At 43.4% G+C, this 20,365-nt stretch overlaps 1 protein-coding gene across 2 annotated transcripts in view; it reads left to right on the plus strand.

The window, feature by feature from the left end:
* The window catches only part of LOC112223726 (alpha-1,6-mannosylglycoprotein 6-beta-N-acetylglucosaminyltransferase B), a 45,906-nt gene extending 25,746 nt beyond the window's left edge, over nucleotides 1–20,160 (plus strand). For both annotated transcript variants that reach the window (XM_042305321.1, XM_024386885.2), the window contains exons 8-18: nucleotides 4,158–4,325; nucleotides 6,252–6,421; nucleotides 6,759–6,890; nucleotides 7,106–7,239; nucleotides 13,181–13,326; nucleotides 13,472–13,627; nucleotides 13,852–13,998; nucleotides 14,129–14,245; nucleotides 14,934–15,008; nucleotides 15,466–15,626; nucleotides 17,877–20,160. In XM_042305321.1, the coding sequence (XP_042161255.1) occupies nucleotides 4,158–4,325; nucleotides 6,252–6,421; nucleotides 6,759–6,890; nucleotides 7,106–7,239; nucleotides 13,181–13,326; nucleotides 13,472–13,627; nucleotides 13,852–13,998; nucleotides 14,129–14,245; nucleotides 14,934–15,008; nucleotides 15,466–15,626; nucleotides 17,877–18,078 (1,608 nt within the window). In that variant the 3' untranslated portion in view covers nucleotides 18,079–20,160. The remainder of the gene's footprint in view (nucleotides 1–4,157; nucleotides 4,326–6,251; nucleotides 6,422–6,758; nucleotides 6,891–7,105; nucleotides 7,240–13,180; nucleotides 13,327–13,471; nucleotides 13,628–13,851; nucleotides 13,999–14,128; nucleotides 14,246–14,933; nucleotides 15,009–15,465; nucleotides 15,627–17,876) is intronic.
* Nucleotides 20,161–20,365: the final 205 nt, after the last annotated feature.

Here is a 20,365-nt window from a genome sequence, read left to right on the forward strand (position 1 = left end):
TGAATACAAAGTTGTATTATTACCACTCAGGATATGACCTAGATACAGATATAGGAGGTGGATAGTATAGTTCTCAGATAATTGATTATAAATCCTGGGCAGGCAAAGGGCAGGTAGAGGACAGGCAGAGGTTTGTGATCAGGTCAGAGTCAGGCAGGTACAAGATGGTAAGCAGGCTCAGGGTTAGGGCAGGCAGAATGGTCAGAACCTGGAAATAGGAGACAAAGGGCTGTGAGATATAGGTTTAATCCTAGACACATGAAAAGTGGGATGTATAAAGAGGGTACAGGGCAACAGAAGACGAACAGCAGAGGGGCTGAGAATCAAGGAGATGGGGAAAGGGCCGATAAAACGTGGGGACTCTACCCGGAGGGGCAGATCCCGAGTGGACAGCTATACCCTCTGCCCGAGACTATAACGGGGAGCCGGGGTCCGGTGGTGTTCTGCCTATCGTCGATACCTGGGGGTGGTCTTGAGAAGCACCAACTGGGCTCTCTTCCAGGTACGGTGACAGCGGCGGACAAACATCTGGGCCGAGGGTATGTTGACCTCTTGCTCCGGGAAGAGCGGGGGCTGATATCCCAGGGAGCACTCAAGGGATTGAGCAAGGGAGGAGGTTGCAGGCGTACTCTACCGGACACGAGGCAGCGAAGAGCCTGATTGGCTCGGTCCAACTGGCTGTTAGACTGGGGGTGGAACCCGGAGGACAGGCTGGTCGATGACCCAGTCAAAATGCAGAACACCTTCAAGAACTAGGATGAGAACTGAGGACCCCGGTCAGAGATCGTCCATCGGAAGTCCATGGATCCATGAGCTGTGCCATCTCCTTGGCTAAGGGTAGCTTGGGGGAGAGGAATAAAATGGACGGCTTTGGAAAACCGGTCCACCACGTTAAGGATAACTGTGTTGCCATCAGACGGGGGGAGACCAGTGACAAAGTCCAGGGATATATGTGACCAGGGATGGTGAGGGACGGGAAGTGGTTGAAGGAGGCCTGCCGAGGAGTCTTATTCTGGGCACGCACGGTGCAGGCGGTGATGAAGGCTGAGAAATCAGGAACCAAGATGGGCCACCAAAAACTTTGTCGTACAAAGGCCAGGGTCCGACGGGAGCGAGGATGGCAGGCCAGTCGAGAGGAATGAGCCCATTCCAGAACCGAGGAACATGCAGAGTCCGGGACAAACATCCGGTTAGCCGGGCCCCCTGCATCCCACGGACCTGGTTCTCTATACCCCAGATGAGTGCAGCTGCGAGACAAGGGGTAGGTAAGAGATGGTGAAGTTGAATCGGGTGAACAGCATGGCCCATCGAGCTTGCCTGGAGTTGAGGAGCTTGGCGGTGCGGAGATATTCCAGGTTCTTGTGATCTGTCCATACTATGAATGGGTGTTCCGCCTCCTCTAACCAGTGCCTCCACTCCTCCAATGCCATCTTCACCACAAGTAGTTCCGGGTTACCCACGTCGTATTCCTTTCCATGGGGTTGAGACGATGGGAGAGGAAAGCGCAGGGATGCAGCTTTTGGTCTTGGGACAGCCCCCACTCTGACGTCTGAGGCATCAACCTCCACCACGAACTGCCGGGACAGATCTGGATGGATTAGGATGAGGATGGTAGTGAATTGGTGCTTGAGGTCCAAGAACGCCTGGTCTGCACCGGGAGACCACGTAAACAGGACCTTGGGAGAGGTGAGCACTGACAGTGGGGAAGCCTGGGTGCTGTAACCCCAGATGAACCTGCGGTAGAAATGGGCAAATCCCAGGAAGCATTGCAGCTGCACTCTGGAGGTGGGTTGCGGCCAATCCACCACCGCTCTCACCTTTTCAGGATCCATCTGTATGTTGCCTGCAGCTATGATGTACCCAAGGAAGGAGATGGTGCAGCGATATAGTTAGCATTTTACTGTTTTGACGAACCACTGGTTCTCCAGAAGAAGCTGGAGGACTTGTCTGACATGGAGGACATGTTCTTGAGCCGAGTGGGAAAACACGAGGTGTCATCAAGGTAGACGAACACGAACCTATTCAATATGTCCCGGGTAACGTCTTTTACCAGGGCCTGGAACACCGCAGGAGCGTTGGTCTGTCCGAATGGCATCACCAAGTATTCGTAGTGCCCGCTAGCCATGTTAAAGGCGGTCTTCCACTCATCCCCTTCCCATATCTGTACCAGATGGTAGGCGTTCTGGAGGTCCAAATTGGAGAAGATGGTAGCCCCCTGGAGAGGCTCGAAAGCCGAGGAGTGGAAGCGGGTAACGATTTTTAACCGTGAGGTCATTCAGGCCCTGGTGGGGAAGGCAGAAGGTGCCGGCGGGGAGGCAGAAGGACGGATACCCCCTGCAGCCAGGGAGTCCTCAATATACGTCTCCATCGCCTTGGTCTCCGGTCCTGACAGGGAATAAAGCCGCCCCCCGAGGTGATGTAGTCCTCAGGAGAAGGTCAATGACTTAGTCATAGGGCCGATGCGGAGGAAGCGAGGTGGCATGGGCCTTGCTGAAAACCTCCCGGAGGTTCCTGGTACTCCGTGAGAACGGCGGAGAGGTCCGGGCTTTTCCCAAGCCTGCAGGAAGACATCCCGGGGCAGGAATTGCTCCAGCAATGTGTTGAAGGCATGTCCTGGTGTTCCGCCAAGGTCTGGAATCCTTCCATAAGACCTTGAAGTAACTCCTCGTGTCTTCCAATGGTGGCTCCCTGGGAGGAGACGGCGTTGTGGAGCTGGCCCAAGTCTGCTGCGTCAGTCATGGCCAGATCATACTATCACGACTCAGGATATGACCCAGATGCAGACGCAGGAGGTGGATAGTGCAGTTTATTATAAACACGGGGCAGGCAAAGGGCAGGTAGAGGACAGGCAGAGGTTGGAGATCAGGTCAGAGTCAGGTAGGTACAGGATGGCAGGCAGGCTCGGGGTCAGGGCTGGCAGAGGTTCTAGGAAAAACTAGGAAACAGAACTTGAGAAACAGAAAGACGGGAAAGCACGCTGGTAAAACCTGACAAGACAAGATGAACTGGCAACAGACAAACCGAGAACACAGGTATTATTGCGCAGGGGATAATGGGGCAGATGGGCGACACCTGGAGGGGGGTGGAGACAAGCACAAAGACTGGTGAAACAGATCAGGGTGTGACATTTATGTTTGGGGCAAATCCAATACAACCTATTACTGAGTACTGAGAACTCCATATTTTCAAGCAAAGTCGTGGCTGCATCATGTTATGGGTATGCTTGTAATCGTTAAGGACTGGGTAGTTTTTCAGGATAAAAAAGAAACGGAAAGGAGATAAGGACAGGCAAAATCCTAGAGGAATACCTGGTTCAGTCTGCTTTCCACCAGATACTGGGTGATGAATAACCTAAAACACATGGCAAAATCTACACTGGTGTTGCTTACCAAGAAAACAGTGAATATTCCCGAGTGGCCAAGTTACAGATTTGAATTAAATCTGCTTGAAAATCTATTTCGAGACCTGAAGATTGTTGTCTAGCAATGATCAACAACCAATTTGTGAGGGCTTGGGTGATATTTAGAGAACTTGATGCCACAAGAGTTGATTTCACTTATATAGCCACCCTCCCCCTTCTTTCAGTCTGTGACACCTGAAGATGTGGTAATCAGCAATATCCTTATCCGGGATCGAACCATTTGTCCAAGTCTCTGTGAGAACCAAAATGTCCGGGCTCATGTCATGCACCCAAATATCATGAAGGTCCATCTTTGACATCAAACTTTGTACGTTGATATGTAACAACCCAGCTCTATGCACTTTGAATACAGCAGGGGTATCCATTTTTGTGGTATTTGAAATAACATTATGGGACGAGCTTCCCAATTGGGCTAACAGTAACAGTGGATTTCTTTTTTTTTATGGTCACGATTGTTACTGGCAATACCCCTGGGGACATGATTATCTGTAGAAGTACTATGATAATGCTGTGAAATAGTGGGAATGGGATGAGTTTCCTGAGCAGGGGTTGGGATGTTTTTGAGTCAATGATTTATAAGAGCCTTCTTAATGTTGGCCAAGATAACTTTTTCCCCTTTCAAATTTGGATGCAAGCCATACCTGAATCAAATTCTTTTATCTAATTCTAACTTGCATACACTACTTTCGTACTGCTTTAATATTGTTGTTCAATAATCCCTTTTTATTTCACACAGGCAGAGGTCCAGACGACTCTGAGGCCATTGTATGAGGTGTTTGGTGGAATTCAGGGTCCTGCAGGAAGGTTCATCCGGTCCAGGGTGGAGAGGCTGTCTACATGCTGGATAAAGGCGGGACACAGGATACGAGAGAACACCACTAAGACGACTTCACAGCAGAAGAGGGTGGGTTAACCACAGAGATCCTATTAAATGAACTTCTAATATGCCATTCTATGGGGTTAACATACTTTGAAGTTCATTCGATTTCAAACTCCTACATACTGCATCTATATTTATAATCCCCCTATCTCCTGCTGTAATATTTTCATACACTTGAAGTTGGAAGTTTACATACACCTTAGCCAAATACATTTAAACTCAGTTTTTCACAATTCCTGACATTTAATCCTAGTAAAAATTCCCTGCAGCAAAGCACCCCCACAACATGATGCTGCCACCCCCGTGCTTCACGGTTGGGATGTTGTTCTTCGGCTTGCAAGCCTCCCACTTTTTCCTCCAAACATAACAATGGTCATTATGGCCAAATAGTTCTATTTGTGTTTCATCAGACCAGAGGACATTTCTCCAAAAAGTGCGATCTTTGTCCCCATGTGCAGTTGCAAACCGTAGTCAGGCTTTTTTATGGCGGTTTTGGAGCAGTTGCTTCTTCCTTGCTGAGCAGCCTTTCAGGTTATGTCTATATAGGACTCGTTTTACTGTGGATATAGATACTTTGTACCTGTTTCCTCCAGCATCTTCACAAGGTCCTTTGCTGTTGTTCTGGGATTGATTTGCATTTTTGGCACCAAAGTACGTTCATCTCTAGGAGACAGAACGCGTTTCCTTCCTGAGCGCTATGACGGCTGCGTGGACCCATGGTGTTTATACTTGCGTACTATTGTTTGTACAGATGAACGTGGTACCTTCAGGCGTTTGGAAATTGCTCCCAATGATGAACTAGACTGGTGGAGGTCTACAATTATTTTTCTGAGGTCTTGGCTGATTTCTTTTGATTTTCCCATTATGTCAAGCAAAGAGGCACTGAGTTTGAAGGTAGGCCTTGAAATACATCCACAGGTACACCTCCAATTGACTCAAATATGTCAATTAGCCTATCAGAAGCTTCTAAAGCCATGGCATAATTTTCTGTAGTTTTCCAAGCTGTTTAAAGGCACAGTCAACTTAGTGTGTGTAAACTTCTGACCCACTGGAATTATGTTACAGTGAATTATAAGTGAAATAATCTGTAAACAATTGTTGGAAAAATGACTTAAAGTAGTGTTACGGCTTTCTTCCGTCGAAGGAGAGTCGGACCAAAATGCAGCGTGGTTAAATCGAGACATCTTTAATAACGATGAAAACGAACAAACAAAACAACAAACGGAAATGTGAAAACCTATACAGCCTGTCTGGTGAAATACAAACACACTGAGACAGGACCAATCACCCACAAAACCCACAGTGAAAACCAGGCTACCTAAATATGGTTCCCAATCAGAGACAACGAGAATCACCTGACTCTGATTGAGAACCGCCTCAGGCAGCCATAGACTATGCTAGACACCCCTACTCAGCCACAATCCCAATACCTACTAAAACCCCAATACAAAAACACAACACAAAATAAACTCATGTCACACCCTGGCCTGACCAAAAAAATAGAAAACACAAAATACTAAGACCAGGGCGTGACAAGTAGATGTCCTAACCGACTTGCCAAAACTATAGTTTGTTTACAAGAAATTTGTGGAGTGGTTGAAAAACTAGTTTTAAAGACGCCAACCTATGTGTATGTAAACTTCCGACTTCAACTGTATGTCTTTAATTATTTTTAGTTACTATTCCTTAGGTTAGTCATAATGCTTGCGCTGATATGCTGGTGGGATGATTGTTGAATGTGTAATATTGAAGTGATAAAACCTCTATATACTCAAATAAGGCTGTGTTTTAAAAGTTATTTCTGCATGTGCCCCCCCAGGTGCTAGAAATATTTCGAATACCTTGATATCCAACATCATCGTGGCTTCACGTATCCATTTCAATGTAATGAAGACTGATCTAATCATGAGTAATCATCTTCCTCCACCTCCATGTTCTCCCCCTCTCTAGGTCCTGCTCTACCCAGGGGTCCTGTCTGGGGGTGTGGGCCAGCGGTTCGGGGCCATGGTGGACCAAGGGGGGCCTCTGGGAGAGCTGGTGCAGTGGGCTGACCTCAGTGCCTCTCTCTTCATCCTGGGTCACAATCTGACCTTTACCACCTCCCAGAACCACCTGCACAGGTAACACACCATAGAAATAGAATTACTCTAATGGGAATCCCCATTCAAGTCAATGTTCTGTGATGGATGGGTCAGCGGCCATATTAAGTGAACCCATAACCAGGAAGGCAAGCCAGAAGTACAGGATTCAAGGTGTGCTTTACACACCTTTTAATAAAATATGTCTAGTACCTTGATATCCAACAACATCATGGCTTTGCATATCCATTGAAATTTATTGAAGACTGATCTAATCATGAATAATCATCATCCTTTGACAACTTAAAGCTCCCACAATGCATTGTCACTTTGAGTTCTATCTCACCACCACAGTGTTTGTTTGTGTTTGGTGGAGCAGTGTGATAGGTGCAGCCCCGGGCAAAGGAAGCTGCCCTATCCAGATGCCCCTGCCCTTTGACCTCATCTATACAGACTACCACGGCCTAGCCCATCTCCAGGGAGCCATGGGGCTGGCCTTCCAACACTACCAGTAATGACACTTTGGTTACTTTTGTTAACATGTTGGATTAAATGAGCCTTATTCCAAGGTACTGTAACAATGTATATCATTACCATGTAATTACCATGAAGCAAACTCGTAAGTACTAGATTCAAGACAGTTTTTCCACATAATTTCAAGTCACATAAGATACAGTTCAACACAATGAAATATGCCTATGATGATACATTTCTTCCTCTCTCCAGATGCCGCTTCCGAATCCTTGACTCTTTTGGTACGGAACCGGCTTTCAACCTAGGGACGTATGCCCGTAGCCATGGTTACAACACGCTATGGGGAAGCTGGCGTCTACAGCCACTGCAGTACATGACCATGTTCCGTGAGTATACTGTATGTGTATGGGTGGGTTAACAGATGTGATCGTACGTGTAACTAACTCTCTTGCGTTGTGTTTTTAAAGAAAGGAATGCTCAGCCAGAGATCCCAGTTGATTGGTGTTTATTCTGACGATAGACACAAGGAAGCACATTAGATGTGCAGGACAACAGTATGTTGATGGCTGCAGATTTGTCTGTTAGCATGGGAATAACTGTGAATTAGCAGAGGGCTAATGCGGCCGTTACAATTAGAGCATGCTTGCTAGCTCGCTCGCTCTTACAGCAATAACATACAAAACACATCCAAGGAAGCCAGAAATATCTAAAACACACACACACACACACACATAAATACTGTATATATACAGTGCCTTCAGAAAGTATTCACACCCCTTTTTCCACGTTGTGTTGTCTTACAACCTGAATTTAAAATTGATTACTGGCCTACACACAGTACCCATAATGTCAAAGTGAAATTATGTTTACAAATGAAAAGTTGAAATGTCTTGAATCAACAAGTATTCAACCCCTTATGGCAAGCCTAAATAAGTTCAGGAGTAAAAATGTGCGTAACAAGTCACATATTAAGTTGCATGGGCTCACTCTGTGTGCAATAATAGTGTTTAACATGATTATTGAATGATTACCTCATCTCTCATCTTCACACATACAATTATTGGTAAGGTCCCTCAGTTGAGCTGTGAATTTCAAACACAGATTCAACCACAAAGACCAAGGAGGTTTTCCAATGCCTCTCAAAGAATGGTACTTATTGGTGGATGGGTAAAAAACATTTTTTATCAGACATTGAATATCCCTTTGAGCATGGTGAAGTTATGAATTACACTGTGGATCAATACACCCAGTCACTACAAAGACACAGGTGTCCTTACTAACTCAGTTGCCAGAGAGGAAGGAAACCGCCAATGTGATAGGAGAAAACTGAGGATGGATCAACAAAATTGTAGTTACTCCATAATACTAACCTAATTGACAGAGTCTTAAGGTGAATTCATCTCCCAGTGTCTGGTGGAATTTTCGAAGAATTTTTATTTTTTTGTACAGAATACATTTTTTCGAAAATATGCATCCTGTTTGCAACAAGGCTCTAAATTAATACTGCCAAAAAATTCACTTTTTGTCCTGAATGCAAAGTGTTATGTTTTGTGGAAATCCGTTACAAAACCTGGTTCAGTCTGCTTTCCACCAGACACTGGGAGATGAATTCACCTTTCAGCAGGACAATAACATTAAACACAAGGCCAAATTTCACAATCTCCCCCTATCTGCAAGCGTAGCCAATAACATAACACCTGACTAATATGTCAATTCAACCAACCAATAGGAATACATAAACATCGAATACATATCTCTGCAGTGGCAAGTGGAAACAAAATTAACCCTGTTATACAGTACCAGTCAAAAGTTTGGACACACCTACTCATTCCAGGGTTTTTCTTTATTGTTACTATTTTCTACATTGTAGAATAATAGTGAAGACATCCAAACTAAGAAAAAGCACTCTATGGAATCATGTAGTAACCAAGAAAGTGTTAAACAAATCAACATATATTTTATATTTGAGATTCTTCAAAGTAGCCACCATTTGCCTTGATGACAGCTTTACACACTCTTAGCATTCTCACAACCAGCTTCATGAGTTAGTCACCTGGAATGCATTTCAATTGATTGTTCAATCAATCAAATGTATTTATAAAGCCCTTTTTTTCATCAGCCGAAGTCATAAAGTGCTATACAGAAACCCAGCCTAAAACCCCAAACAGCAAGCAATGCAGATTCAGAAGCAATTAAAAGTTCATTTGTGGACTTTCTTTCTTTCTTATTGCGTTTCAGCCAATCAGTTGTGTTGTGACAAGGTATGGGTGGTATACAGAAGATAGCCCTATTTGGAAAAAGACCAAGTCCATTATATGGCAAGAACAGCTCAAATAAGCAAAGAGAAATGACAGTCCATCATTACTTTAAGACATGAAGGTCAGTCAATCTGGAAAATGTCAAGAACTTTGAAAGTTTCTTCAAGTGTAATCGAAAAAACTATCAAGAGCTATGATCAAACTGGCTCTCATGAGGACCGCCACAGGAAAGAAAAACCCAGAGGTACCTCTGCTGCAGAGGATAAGTTAGGGTTAACTGCATCTCAGATTGCAGCCCAAATAAATGCTTCACAGAGTTCAAGTAACAGACACATCTCAACATCAACTGCTCAGAGGAGACTGCGTAAATCAGGCCTTCATGGTTGAATTGCTGCAAAGAAACCACTACTAAAGGCCACCATAATAAGAAGAGACTTGCTAGGGCCAAAAAACACGAGCAATGGACATTAGATTGGTGAAAATATGTCCTTTGGTGTGATGAGTAAAATTTGAGATTTTTGGTTCCAACCGCCGTGTCTTTGTGAGACGAGGAGTAGGTGAATGAATGATCTCCGCATGTGTGGTTCCCAACGTGAAGCATGGTGACACGGTCAGTGATTTATTTAGAATTCAAGGCACACTTAACCAGCATGGCTACCACAGCATTCTGCAGCGATACGACATCCCATCTGGTTTGGGCTTAGGACTATCATTTGTTTTTCAACAGGACAATGACCCAACACACCTCCAGGCTGTGTAAGGGATATTTGAACAAGAAGGAGAGTGATGGAGTGCTGCATCAGATGACCAGGCCTCCACAATCACCTGACCTCAACCCAATTGAGATGGTTTGGGATGAGTTGGACCACAGAGTGAAGGAAAAGCAGCCAACAAGTGCTCAGCATATGTGGGAACTCCTTCAAGACTGTTGGAAAAGCATTTCAGGTGAAGCTGGTTGAGAAAATGCCAAGAGTGTGCAAAGCTGTCATCAAGGCAAAGGGTGGCTACTATATTTTTGGATTTATTTAACACTCTTTTGGTTACTACATGATTCCATATGTGTTATTTCATGGTTTTGATGTCTTCACTATTGTTCTACAATGTAGAAAATAGTCAAAATAAAGAAAAACCCTTAGTAGGTGTGTCCAAACTTTTGACTGGTACTGTATACGTAAGTCTGTTTATGTTTTTTTTTGCATTTGTGTGTGTTTGTTTGTGTATGTGTTCATGCGTGCACGCACGTGTGTGTGTGTATGCGTCTGTATTTAGTGTTGGGCTTTACCATTTAGAGACCAACAGTGGTGACACACTGTGGGAGTGTTATTAACTATGGCAGTGCTGATGTATGTTCCACAAAGGAGACTTCATATGTCTGCAGACTTAGAGGATTAAGAACAGGTTAAATAAACGTGAGCCCTTGCCCTTCCCAAAATCTTCTCAAACACTTCCTAGTCATCTCTCCCACTCCGACTAGACTGAGACAAGCTGGAGAGCGCCGAACAGTCCGGACCACTCCCACAGGCAAGAACGCTGCTGTTTATTTGTGCTGCTCGTGCGGCAAGAGGGATGTTGCCCGCGGCGATGGCAGCTCAAGAGAGAGGAAGAGACGGAGGGAGAAAGGGATTAGAGGTGGTGTCGATGGGGCTTTGAAGTGCTAGAAAGGATCTGTTGAGTGTCAGGGCCTTTGGGAAGGCATTGGTTATTGTGTGTGTCTGTGTGTGTCTCTGTCTGTCGAAAGCAATGGTTCTATCTAACCATCGCTCCCCTATTTGCACCATTTTCCATATTGATCATGATTCATGTTGCTGTGTTGGTGTGAGCCCACTAAGATGATGCATGGAGGTGCTACGCATCTGGTGTGCTTGTGGAGGAGTGTTGGAGACAAGCTAGGATAAATTAGGCTGTTATTCACCCAGAGAGGACCTTCTTCACAGGAAGAGTTAGGAGACAGGAGAGAGTTATTTGGCAGGGCCTTTTAAACAACTGTTGGGGGGACAGACGGACTGACACATGTGGACTAATACGCAGACACACACACACACACATTCACAGACACATTCTTGTATTTCTTAAAATAAATATCCCATCTCTCACACCTCCCTCTCTCTGTTCTGTTAGGATGAATCTGAGAAGCTGTGTGAAGTCAAAGTGTATGGCCTATCCAAACACACTGACACTAACCCCTAAGAATAGTTTTTATTTCCATCATCATGTGATTTATGTCTGTTTCTCTCCTTTCACGTCGGCCCATCGAGACGCTCCCAATGTTATTACTCAACTGTCACTACCCGCATTCTTGGTCCCTGATGTCGACATCGCCGGTCCAAAACAACCTTTTTTCCCACATCTTTCTGTCGTTCTCCTGTACTAATGCTGTTTGTTATAGTCTCCTGTCCTGACAGCTATTGGCATCTACAGCTGCACACAGACACATAGACATATTAGACACATTAGGCATATTAGACATACAGTATTAAACACTTTAGGCATATTAAACACAGACACATTAGACATAATAAACACATTAGGCATATTAGACACATTAGGCATATTAGACATACATTATTAGACACATTAGACAAATAAGGCATATTAGACACATTAGACACCATTAGGTATATTAGACACAATAGGCATATTAGACACATTAGACATATTAGACACATTAAGCATATCAGACATACAGTATTAGGCATTTTAGACATTTAGACATAAAATATTAGACACATTTGACACATTAGATGTATTAGACACATTAGGCATATTAGACACACAGTATTAGACATATTGACAAGTTAGGCATATTAGACATAAAATATTAAACACATTAGACTTATTAGGCACATTAGACTTATTAGGCCTATTAGACACATGGTATATTAGTCATACAGTATTAGACACATTAGGAATATTAGACTTATTAGGCATCTTCGACACATTAGACTTATTAGGCATATTAGACTTATTAGGCATATTAGATATATTATACCTATTATACACATTAGGCATATTAGACTTATTAGACACATTGGGCATGTCAGACTTATTTGACATATTAGACTTATTTGACATATTAGACTTGTTAGACACATTAGGCTTATTAAACGTATTAGACACAAGCATATTATACTTAGACACATTAGACGTGTTAGACACATTAGGCATATCAGACATACAGTATTAGACACATTAGACATATTGACAAGTTAGGCATGAAATATTCATTACATTAGACACATTCGACTTATTAGACTTATTGGGCATATTTGACATAGCCATATTAGACTAATTATACTTTAGTTATATTACACTTATTAGTCACAGACTTATTAGACTTATTGGGCATATTAGACATAGCCATATTAGACTAATTATACTTATTAGATATATTACACTTATTAGTCACAGACTTATTAGACTTATTTGGCATATTAGACATAGCCATATTAGACTAATTATACTTATTAGATATATTACACTTATTAGTCACAGACTTATTAGACATATTAGACTTATTGGGCATATTAGACATAGCCATATTAGACTAATTATACTTATTAGATATATTACACTTATTAGTCACAGACTTATTAGACTTATTTGGCATATTAGACATAGCCATATTAGACTAATTATACTTATTAGATATATTACACTTATTAGTCACAGACTTATTAGACTTATTTGGCATATTAGACATAGCCATATTAGACTAATTATACTTATTAGATATATTACACTTATTAGTCACAGACATATTAGACACATTGTTTTGTCTTATCCTTCTCTCTTGTTCATTCTGATAGAAGCCTTTGGGATGAAACAGGTTTTATTCCTTTGAGGTCTAACTGATAGAGGATTTATACTTGTATCTTTGCTAATGAAATAATGATTTGCTGTAGTTCTTGAACACTAGACAATATACTTCATGTGAGAACTTATCGGTTGTTTGATGGCTAAGACGTTGGTCTGTGGTTATAATGTGACTTCAAACAATCAATACAACACTTTCCTAACGATATAATCCAACATTGCATTCTGACCTGTTGCGTCTTCGTCTCCTGTGTAGCTCATACCCCTGACAACTCGTTCCTGGGCTTTGTGAGTGAGGAGGTGATGGTGGAGCAGGAAGAGAGGGAGGAGGAAGTGGAGCCAGGGCCTTACAGGAAGGACAACACGGCTGTGGTCTACGGGAAACAGGACTACATGTGGCAGGTAAGGAGGCGGAAAGAGTTAAAGGGTGCAGTGACCAACGACAGTGCCATCCAGTAATGTCCTTACTAGACAGTAATTTACTTACAATGAACTTCTACTCTTCTCTCTACTCTACTCTACTCCATTCTTTTATTTTCTATTCCAGGGCAAGGAACGTTATCTGGAGCTGATCAGTCAGGAGCTGGAGACCCACGGCACAGTGTACCAGCCTCCAGGCCACTCCGCTCAGCTGCCCAGTAACATCATCAACCACGGCCTGCTGACCCAGGATCAGTTCTTACAGCTCCTCAGAAGAACCAAGGTAACAACCGAACATGAACCCATGCCACAGTGTCTCAGGACCCATGAGGACAATTACTATCTTGATTTATTGTGCAAACTTCCGTGGACATCTATGCATGGTTTCAGACCTGGATCTAATATATAGCTTGATATGTTAGGATTCAAACACTTTCTACAATATCTCTGTAAGCCATGCAGTGATAGGGATTCTAAATGCATAGCTGCATTGCCCTCCCCCTCCAGGTGTTTGTGGGTCTTGGATTTCCCTATGAGGGTCCAGCTCCTTTGGAGGCCATAGCTTTAGGGTGTGTCTTCCTCCAGCCGCGCTTCCAGCCCCCTCGCTCCTCTGAAAACAGTGACTTCTATAAAGGGAAGCCCACAACACGACAGGTACTAGATATGAACTCATCCAAAAATGTATTATGAAATTAATCAAATTAAATAGAAAAATGTAAAATGAACAAAACAATGTACCTAAAGACTTTGTGTGTGTGCATGCATACATGTGTGTGTCTGTCAGGTCTCCTCCCAGCACCCCTATGCTGAGGAGTTCATCGGTAAACCCTACGTTTGGACCGTGGACATGACCAACACTACTGACGTTCAAGAGACGGTCAGGGCTATTCTACGCACAGAGGTCAGTTTCCATAACCTTGATTCTACTGTTATGAATGTTAGAATATTCTTACATCAGAATTAATTTAAGATAAATACACAACGCAGAGGACTAAAGGTCAAGAGGGAATTAAAGATCAATGGAAATAGTTGTTTTTCTGTAATGGGGAACTGAAACTTAATGGGTCAGGGACATGGGAGGAATTTCAGTCCAAGACTCATAGCTTCATGTGGCAAGTTCTCATTGGTCCAAATGGTCTATACATTGAGCCTGAAATGGGATACTTGTTATTTGACCATTGGCCCAATTTTACTGCAAGAAATTCTAATTGGTCAACCACAGGCTAGGCTTGGGGTATAAAATACATCCTGTCTCTTTGTTCAGTGGAGAAAACACTGAGTACAGGGAAGAATGACCATCTACTTTCCAGCATAACAACTATGATTTATTCTCTTTGAATAAATATTTTTTTTTTGTGTTAATGAAGATTAACATCAACTACTAACACTTATGAAGGTTCACATGATTAGCACAAATACTATATGAAGTTATAATGGATCTCGAGATCTATGGAAGATAGAATTAGTCTGTTTTACAGGTGAAACTTCTTATCCATTGGTATGGCTGTGATATGAATGCTTATGAAGGCTCATATGATTAGCATAACCCTGATATGAAGCTGTATTTAGCTCCTATGTCTGTTTTAAAGGTCAAGCCCTTCACCCCTCGAGAGTTCACCAGTGAAGGGATGCTGGAAAGGGTCCATGCTTACATCACTCATCAGGTACACAACACAACAATAGTCTCCAGAAACACTTGAAAACTTCTTTAAAGGGATAGGTTTCTATCTGTTTTATATGGTCTATGGTTTATATTACAATATGTGTCTTATGTCTTATATTAGGGGGCATTGGAACAAAGAGCAGTCTTGGTGATATATGTATAGAAATGGTAGTCATTAGCTGGTCATGCTAGAAAGAACAATGGTGGCAATATTGTCAGAACAGATTGGCAAGTATGGCACATTTGTGTTACTAATTTAGGTCAAGGATAGTGGGTGGTCACTTTTTGACGTTTGAAAAGTCTGTACCTCCTAGCGTGGCCAGATAGTGAGGACCCTAAACTGAGTTGAACAACCTTGTTTTATACTGTTCCAAACCCAGTCTCATGAGCTATATGATACATTCCAACATTTTTGCAAAATAATATAACTGTCGTTCCTGTCTTCTTGTTGACCCCAGGACTTCTGCAGCGTGTCCTTCCCTACCTGGCCACCTGAGAGCGCTCTGAGAATACATCTGGGCCCCCTGGGCCAGTCGTGTGTGAGTGTTTGTCGACGTGCCTCCCTGGTGTGTGAGCCAGCACTGTTCCACCACCTCAACGACCCTGCAGCGTTCACCAGGTGAGAGACAGGCATACAGGCAGGCAGACAGAACAAATATACTGCAAACAGGTACAAGGGCACAGCTATCCAATATCTACATATAGTGCATTCAGAAAGTATTCAGACCCCTTCACTTTTTCAACATTTTGTTACGTTACAGACTTATACTAAAATGTATTAAAATAGTTATTTTCCCCTCATCAATCTACACACAATACCTCCATAATGATAAAGCAAAAATACATTTTTGAAATAACACATTTACATAAGTATTCAGACCCTTTACTCAGTACTTTGTTGAAGCACCTTTGGCAGTGATTATAGCCTTGTGTCTTCTTGGGTATGACGCTACAAGCTTGGCACACCTGTATTTGTGGATTTTCTCCCATTCTTCTCTGCAGATCCTCTCAAGCTCTGTCAGCTTGGATGGAGAGTGTCGCTGCACAGCTGTTTTCTTTTCTCTCCAGAGATGTTCGATCGGTTTCAAGTCCAGGCTCTGGCTGGTCCACTCAAGGACATTCAGAGACTTGTTCTGAAGCCACTCCTGTGTTGTCTTGGCTGTGTGCTTAGGGTCGTTGTCCTGTTGGAAGGTGAATCTCGGCACCAGTCTGAGGTCCTGAGCGCTCTAGAGCAGGTTTTCATCAATGATCTCTCTGTACTTTGCTCAGTTAATATTTCCCTTGATCCTGACTAGTCTCCCAGTTGCTGCCGCTGATAAACATCCCACAGCATGATGCTACCACCACCATGCTTCAGAGTAGGGATGGTATTGGCCAGGTGATGAGTGGTGCCTGGTTTCCTCAACGTGAAGTTTGGCATTCAGGCCAAAGAGTTTAATCTTGTTTCTCATGGTCTGAGAGTCCTTTAGGTGCCTTTTTACCAAACTCTTAAGTGGGCTGTCATGTGCCTTTTACTGAGGAGTGGCTTCCGTCTGGCCACTCTACCATAAAGGCCTGATTGGTGGAGTGCTGCAGAGATGGTTGTCCTTCTGGAAGGTTCTCCTATCTTATATAGACAGGTGTGTGCCTTTCCAAATCATGTCCAATCAATTGAATTTGCCTCAGGTGGATTCCAATCAAGTTGTAGAAACATCTCAAGGATAAATCAATGGACACAGGATGCACCTGAGCTTAATGTTGTGTCTCATAGCAAAGGGTCTGAGTATTTATATAAATAAGCTATTTCTGTTTTTCATTTGTAATACATTTGTGAACATTTCTAAAAACCTGCTTTTTCATCATGGGGTATTGTGTGTAGAAAGATGAGGAAGAAAAGTGACAATCATTTTTAGAATAAGGCTGTAACTTAACAACGTGGTGAAAAGTGAAGGGGTTTGAATGCTTTCCGAATGCACTGCATACACAGGTGCGAGGGCACAGCTATCCAATACCAACATGTAGACAGGTGCAAGAGGACTGGCCAATACATACACATAACACACACAGTGGTATTATATTGTGCCATGGTTTAGGCTGGATGCATGTGTGTAGATCTCAAACACTGTGCAATAATCTCAGGTGTCTGTTAGTACTCGTGCGCTACATGTACACTTTAGCATCCGCTGTAATTCTCCAGACCAGGTAGGCCAATTACAATCCCTGTTAAATGTTTTCACACAATATTGTGATAGCCTATAAGAAATTCCCATTAATACCCTGCTGTATCACATTGCTGACAATAGCAAAATTCCCCAATTACAGTGTGTAATGGTTTTTGTTCCAGCCTAGCGCTAAAACCCATGTTTTAGTCCCGAGTGGTGCAGCGGCCTAAGGCACTGCATCACAGTGCTAGAGGCGTCACTACAGACCCGGGTTCGATCGTGGGCTGTTTCACAATCGGCCGTGATCGGGAGTCCCATTGGGCGGCGCACAATTGGCCCAGCATCATCCGGGATAGGGATGGGTTTGGCCGTGGGGGCTTTACTTGGCTCATTGCGCTCTAACAACTCCTTGTGGCGGGCTGGGCGCCTGCAGGCTAACCTCGGTCGTCAGGTGAACGGTGTTTCCTCTGACACATTGGTGCGGCTGGCTTCCGGGTTAATCATCAAGGCCTTCGCTAGTTGAATTGAGTATGTTAGTGCTGGGCAGGAACAAAAGCCTGCACCCCCTGTAGTTCTACCAGGACTTGGGGTGTTGATCCGGAACTGTGACATATAACTAGTATGTCAGCTTAGGTGACATATAACTACAATAGTTAAATGTCACAATTTCGAACAGATTCTGTTGAGACCATACTGATTGATCCCAACAGTGCTTTTCCCTCTGGCAGACTGGGCCTGTCCTGCTCCAGCATGGACCAGGAAGTGGACAACCATCTATTTCCTGCCTATAGCCCGTGGGGTCGTCGCTGCGGCCTGCAGCGGGAGCGTCTCCTGTTCAGCTGCGCTGGGTCCGACCCTGTCCACCGGAGACTCTGTCCCTGCAGGGCCCACCGGGCGGGACAGGTGGCGCTGTGTCCTGACTGCCTCTAAGGGGCAGACTCTCAGGATTCTCATTGGAGATAAAAGAGGAAATGTAAGGTTGAAATGCATCCTATGTCTGGGGTCATGTTCGCTAGGCACGAAACAAAAGAAAACCAACTGAAATGGAGAGGTGCTATCTGAACTTGTCCAATAGGAAAAGCTTTTTTTCGTTTTCTATTGCAAAATGTTTTGTTACAGTGTGCCCTGATGAACACAACCCTAGGCTCTACACTCACAGATAATGGATATCACGTTCCCGGTTTATCCGATATCACTCAGGAAGAAAGAAGATATAGAGCCCTGATCCGTCATGTCTCCTCAGTTGCACAAAGGAATAGGAGTAACATAGTCAAAATACGTTTTAAAAATACTGCCTTCGCCTATGTGGCCTGTAAAGTGACCACAACCTTTCATACCAGAGGTCACTCTATGACAAACTGAGTCAGGCCTCTGAGCAGTTTTACAACCAGAGAGTCCATCACATCACATTCAAGTAATAGCTTCAACAGAGGGCCATCACTCATTGATGTGGGGTGTATTTAATGAGGTAAAACACAATGTTGCAGGTGGAAATGTGATGTAGTGTGTACTGCTGACATGACCCACAGTTCTAAATGACAAACGGCCATACCTGATCTACACAATACATTTCTATCGTAACGTTCTCTTGAACAGGCTTCCATAGTAGTGGTGGACTGGGGAGTGTGGGATTACTAGCCATGTACAATGGCCGCTTGCGTCGCATCGCCGGCCCTGAATATTACCTCAGTCCTCCTCGGATTTGTGACAGAGTAAATAATGGGGGCCAGAACCATGTATTTAGAGTTGGGCCAACTTTTAGAATTTTGAACATTTTTCTAATTATAGACATTCAGTTACATAGTATTAAGTATTCCCCATGTAATGTTAATGGGGAGCTAAAATGGCTGCCATAGAATGTTGAAGTGTCATGTAAATGCATCATAATACAGAAATCATATTGGCCCAACACTCTAAATACATGGCTCTGATGGGGGCCATTATCAGAGTGAATCATGGGTAATCAGCACTGAATGTTTTTGAGAGGGCAAGGCAATAAGACCACGATTATTCCCTCCAAATAAACACACTCAAAATGCTGTACTATATACTATGTGTACTGTATAAGATATTTGTTTATATGACAGAATATTAATAGTGTTATTGCCCTATTGCCTTTTGATATGATATATCTATAGTGATCTGGCTGAACTTGTAGGGAGGACAATTTTGAAGGACGATATCCTGCTCAGGAGCGAACGTTGAATTGAACTAACAAACAGACCCGAGCCAAATGAAGTGAGGGGTGATGGGTCACAAAACCTAGTGTGGAGGTTGGGAAGCCTGTCTTCTTCTCGCCTGGCTTCTTCCATCACCCCTTTCTCTACATATAAGAGTGAGGGAAGAAGTGAGAGACCGAAACAGACGTAAATGAATAGCACTAAACTGAGGGCTCTTATCTGTTAGAAGTGATCGGGTGGGGGCTTACACAGTGCAGCTGCTAGCCTAGCTTTAGGCCAAGTCCTTGGACTGTCTATGGGCTCCTTCACCTAAAACTAGAAAACTGAAAGAGGGTTTCTCAGAACAGACACATGTGATTACCGTGACTGTCCCAATGCACTCCGCGTAACCCAAACACAGCACAGCTCAGGAATTGGACGGGACCACTCAGGGCTGTGACAGAATTGGTCGACAGGATGACGGACAGCTCAGTGACTGTAAAACGTCTGTCTAAAAACAACAGTGGAACTGACATAAGCAGAATGTTTAGCAAATTCAGCTGGCCCTGTCAAGTGAGACTTGAATGTGATTTGACATACGTTCCAAAGATGATAAGAGTGAGTGGACTTGTGTTTTGTTTCAAGGCACTGTTCGTCAGTTACGGAAAATAAAATTGTACTTGACCCAAAGGAATTATACAATGAGACATAAGTTCATTGGGAAATGTTGTGTAATTTTGTGACTCACACTCACTGTTTTGTTTAAAGGTTCTTGCATAACACCTGACGAGCTGATAATGTAAGGTTATAGAAGGGTTAAGATAAAATATAATAAAGTATTTTTTTAAAACTCTTTAATATTGACATTATTGGAGTGTGACTGGCATACTTTAGGTGCTACCAATAGCTACACACACTGCTAGATCTCAAAAGCCCACAAACGTCAAACAAAATGTCCCAGTTCTAGGGTGGCATCTGTAAACTATACAGTGCCCTCCACTAATATTGGCACCCTTGGTAAATATGAGCAAATCGGGCTGTGACATTTTTTTATTTAC

The sequence above is a fragment of the Oncorhynchus tshawytscha genome, linkage group LG24 (assembly GCF_018296145.1).
Source record: "Oncorhynchus tshawytscha isolate Ot180627B linkage group LG24, Otsh_v2.0, whole genome shotgun sequence".
NCBI classification, from domain to species: Eukaryota; Metazoa; Chordata; class Actinopteri; order Salmoniformes; family Salmonidae; genus Oncorhynchus; species Oncorhynchus tshawytscha.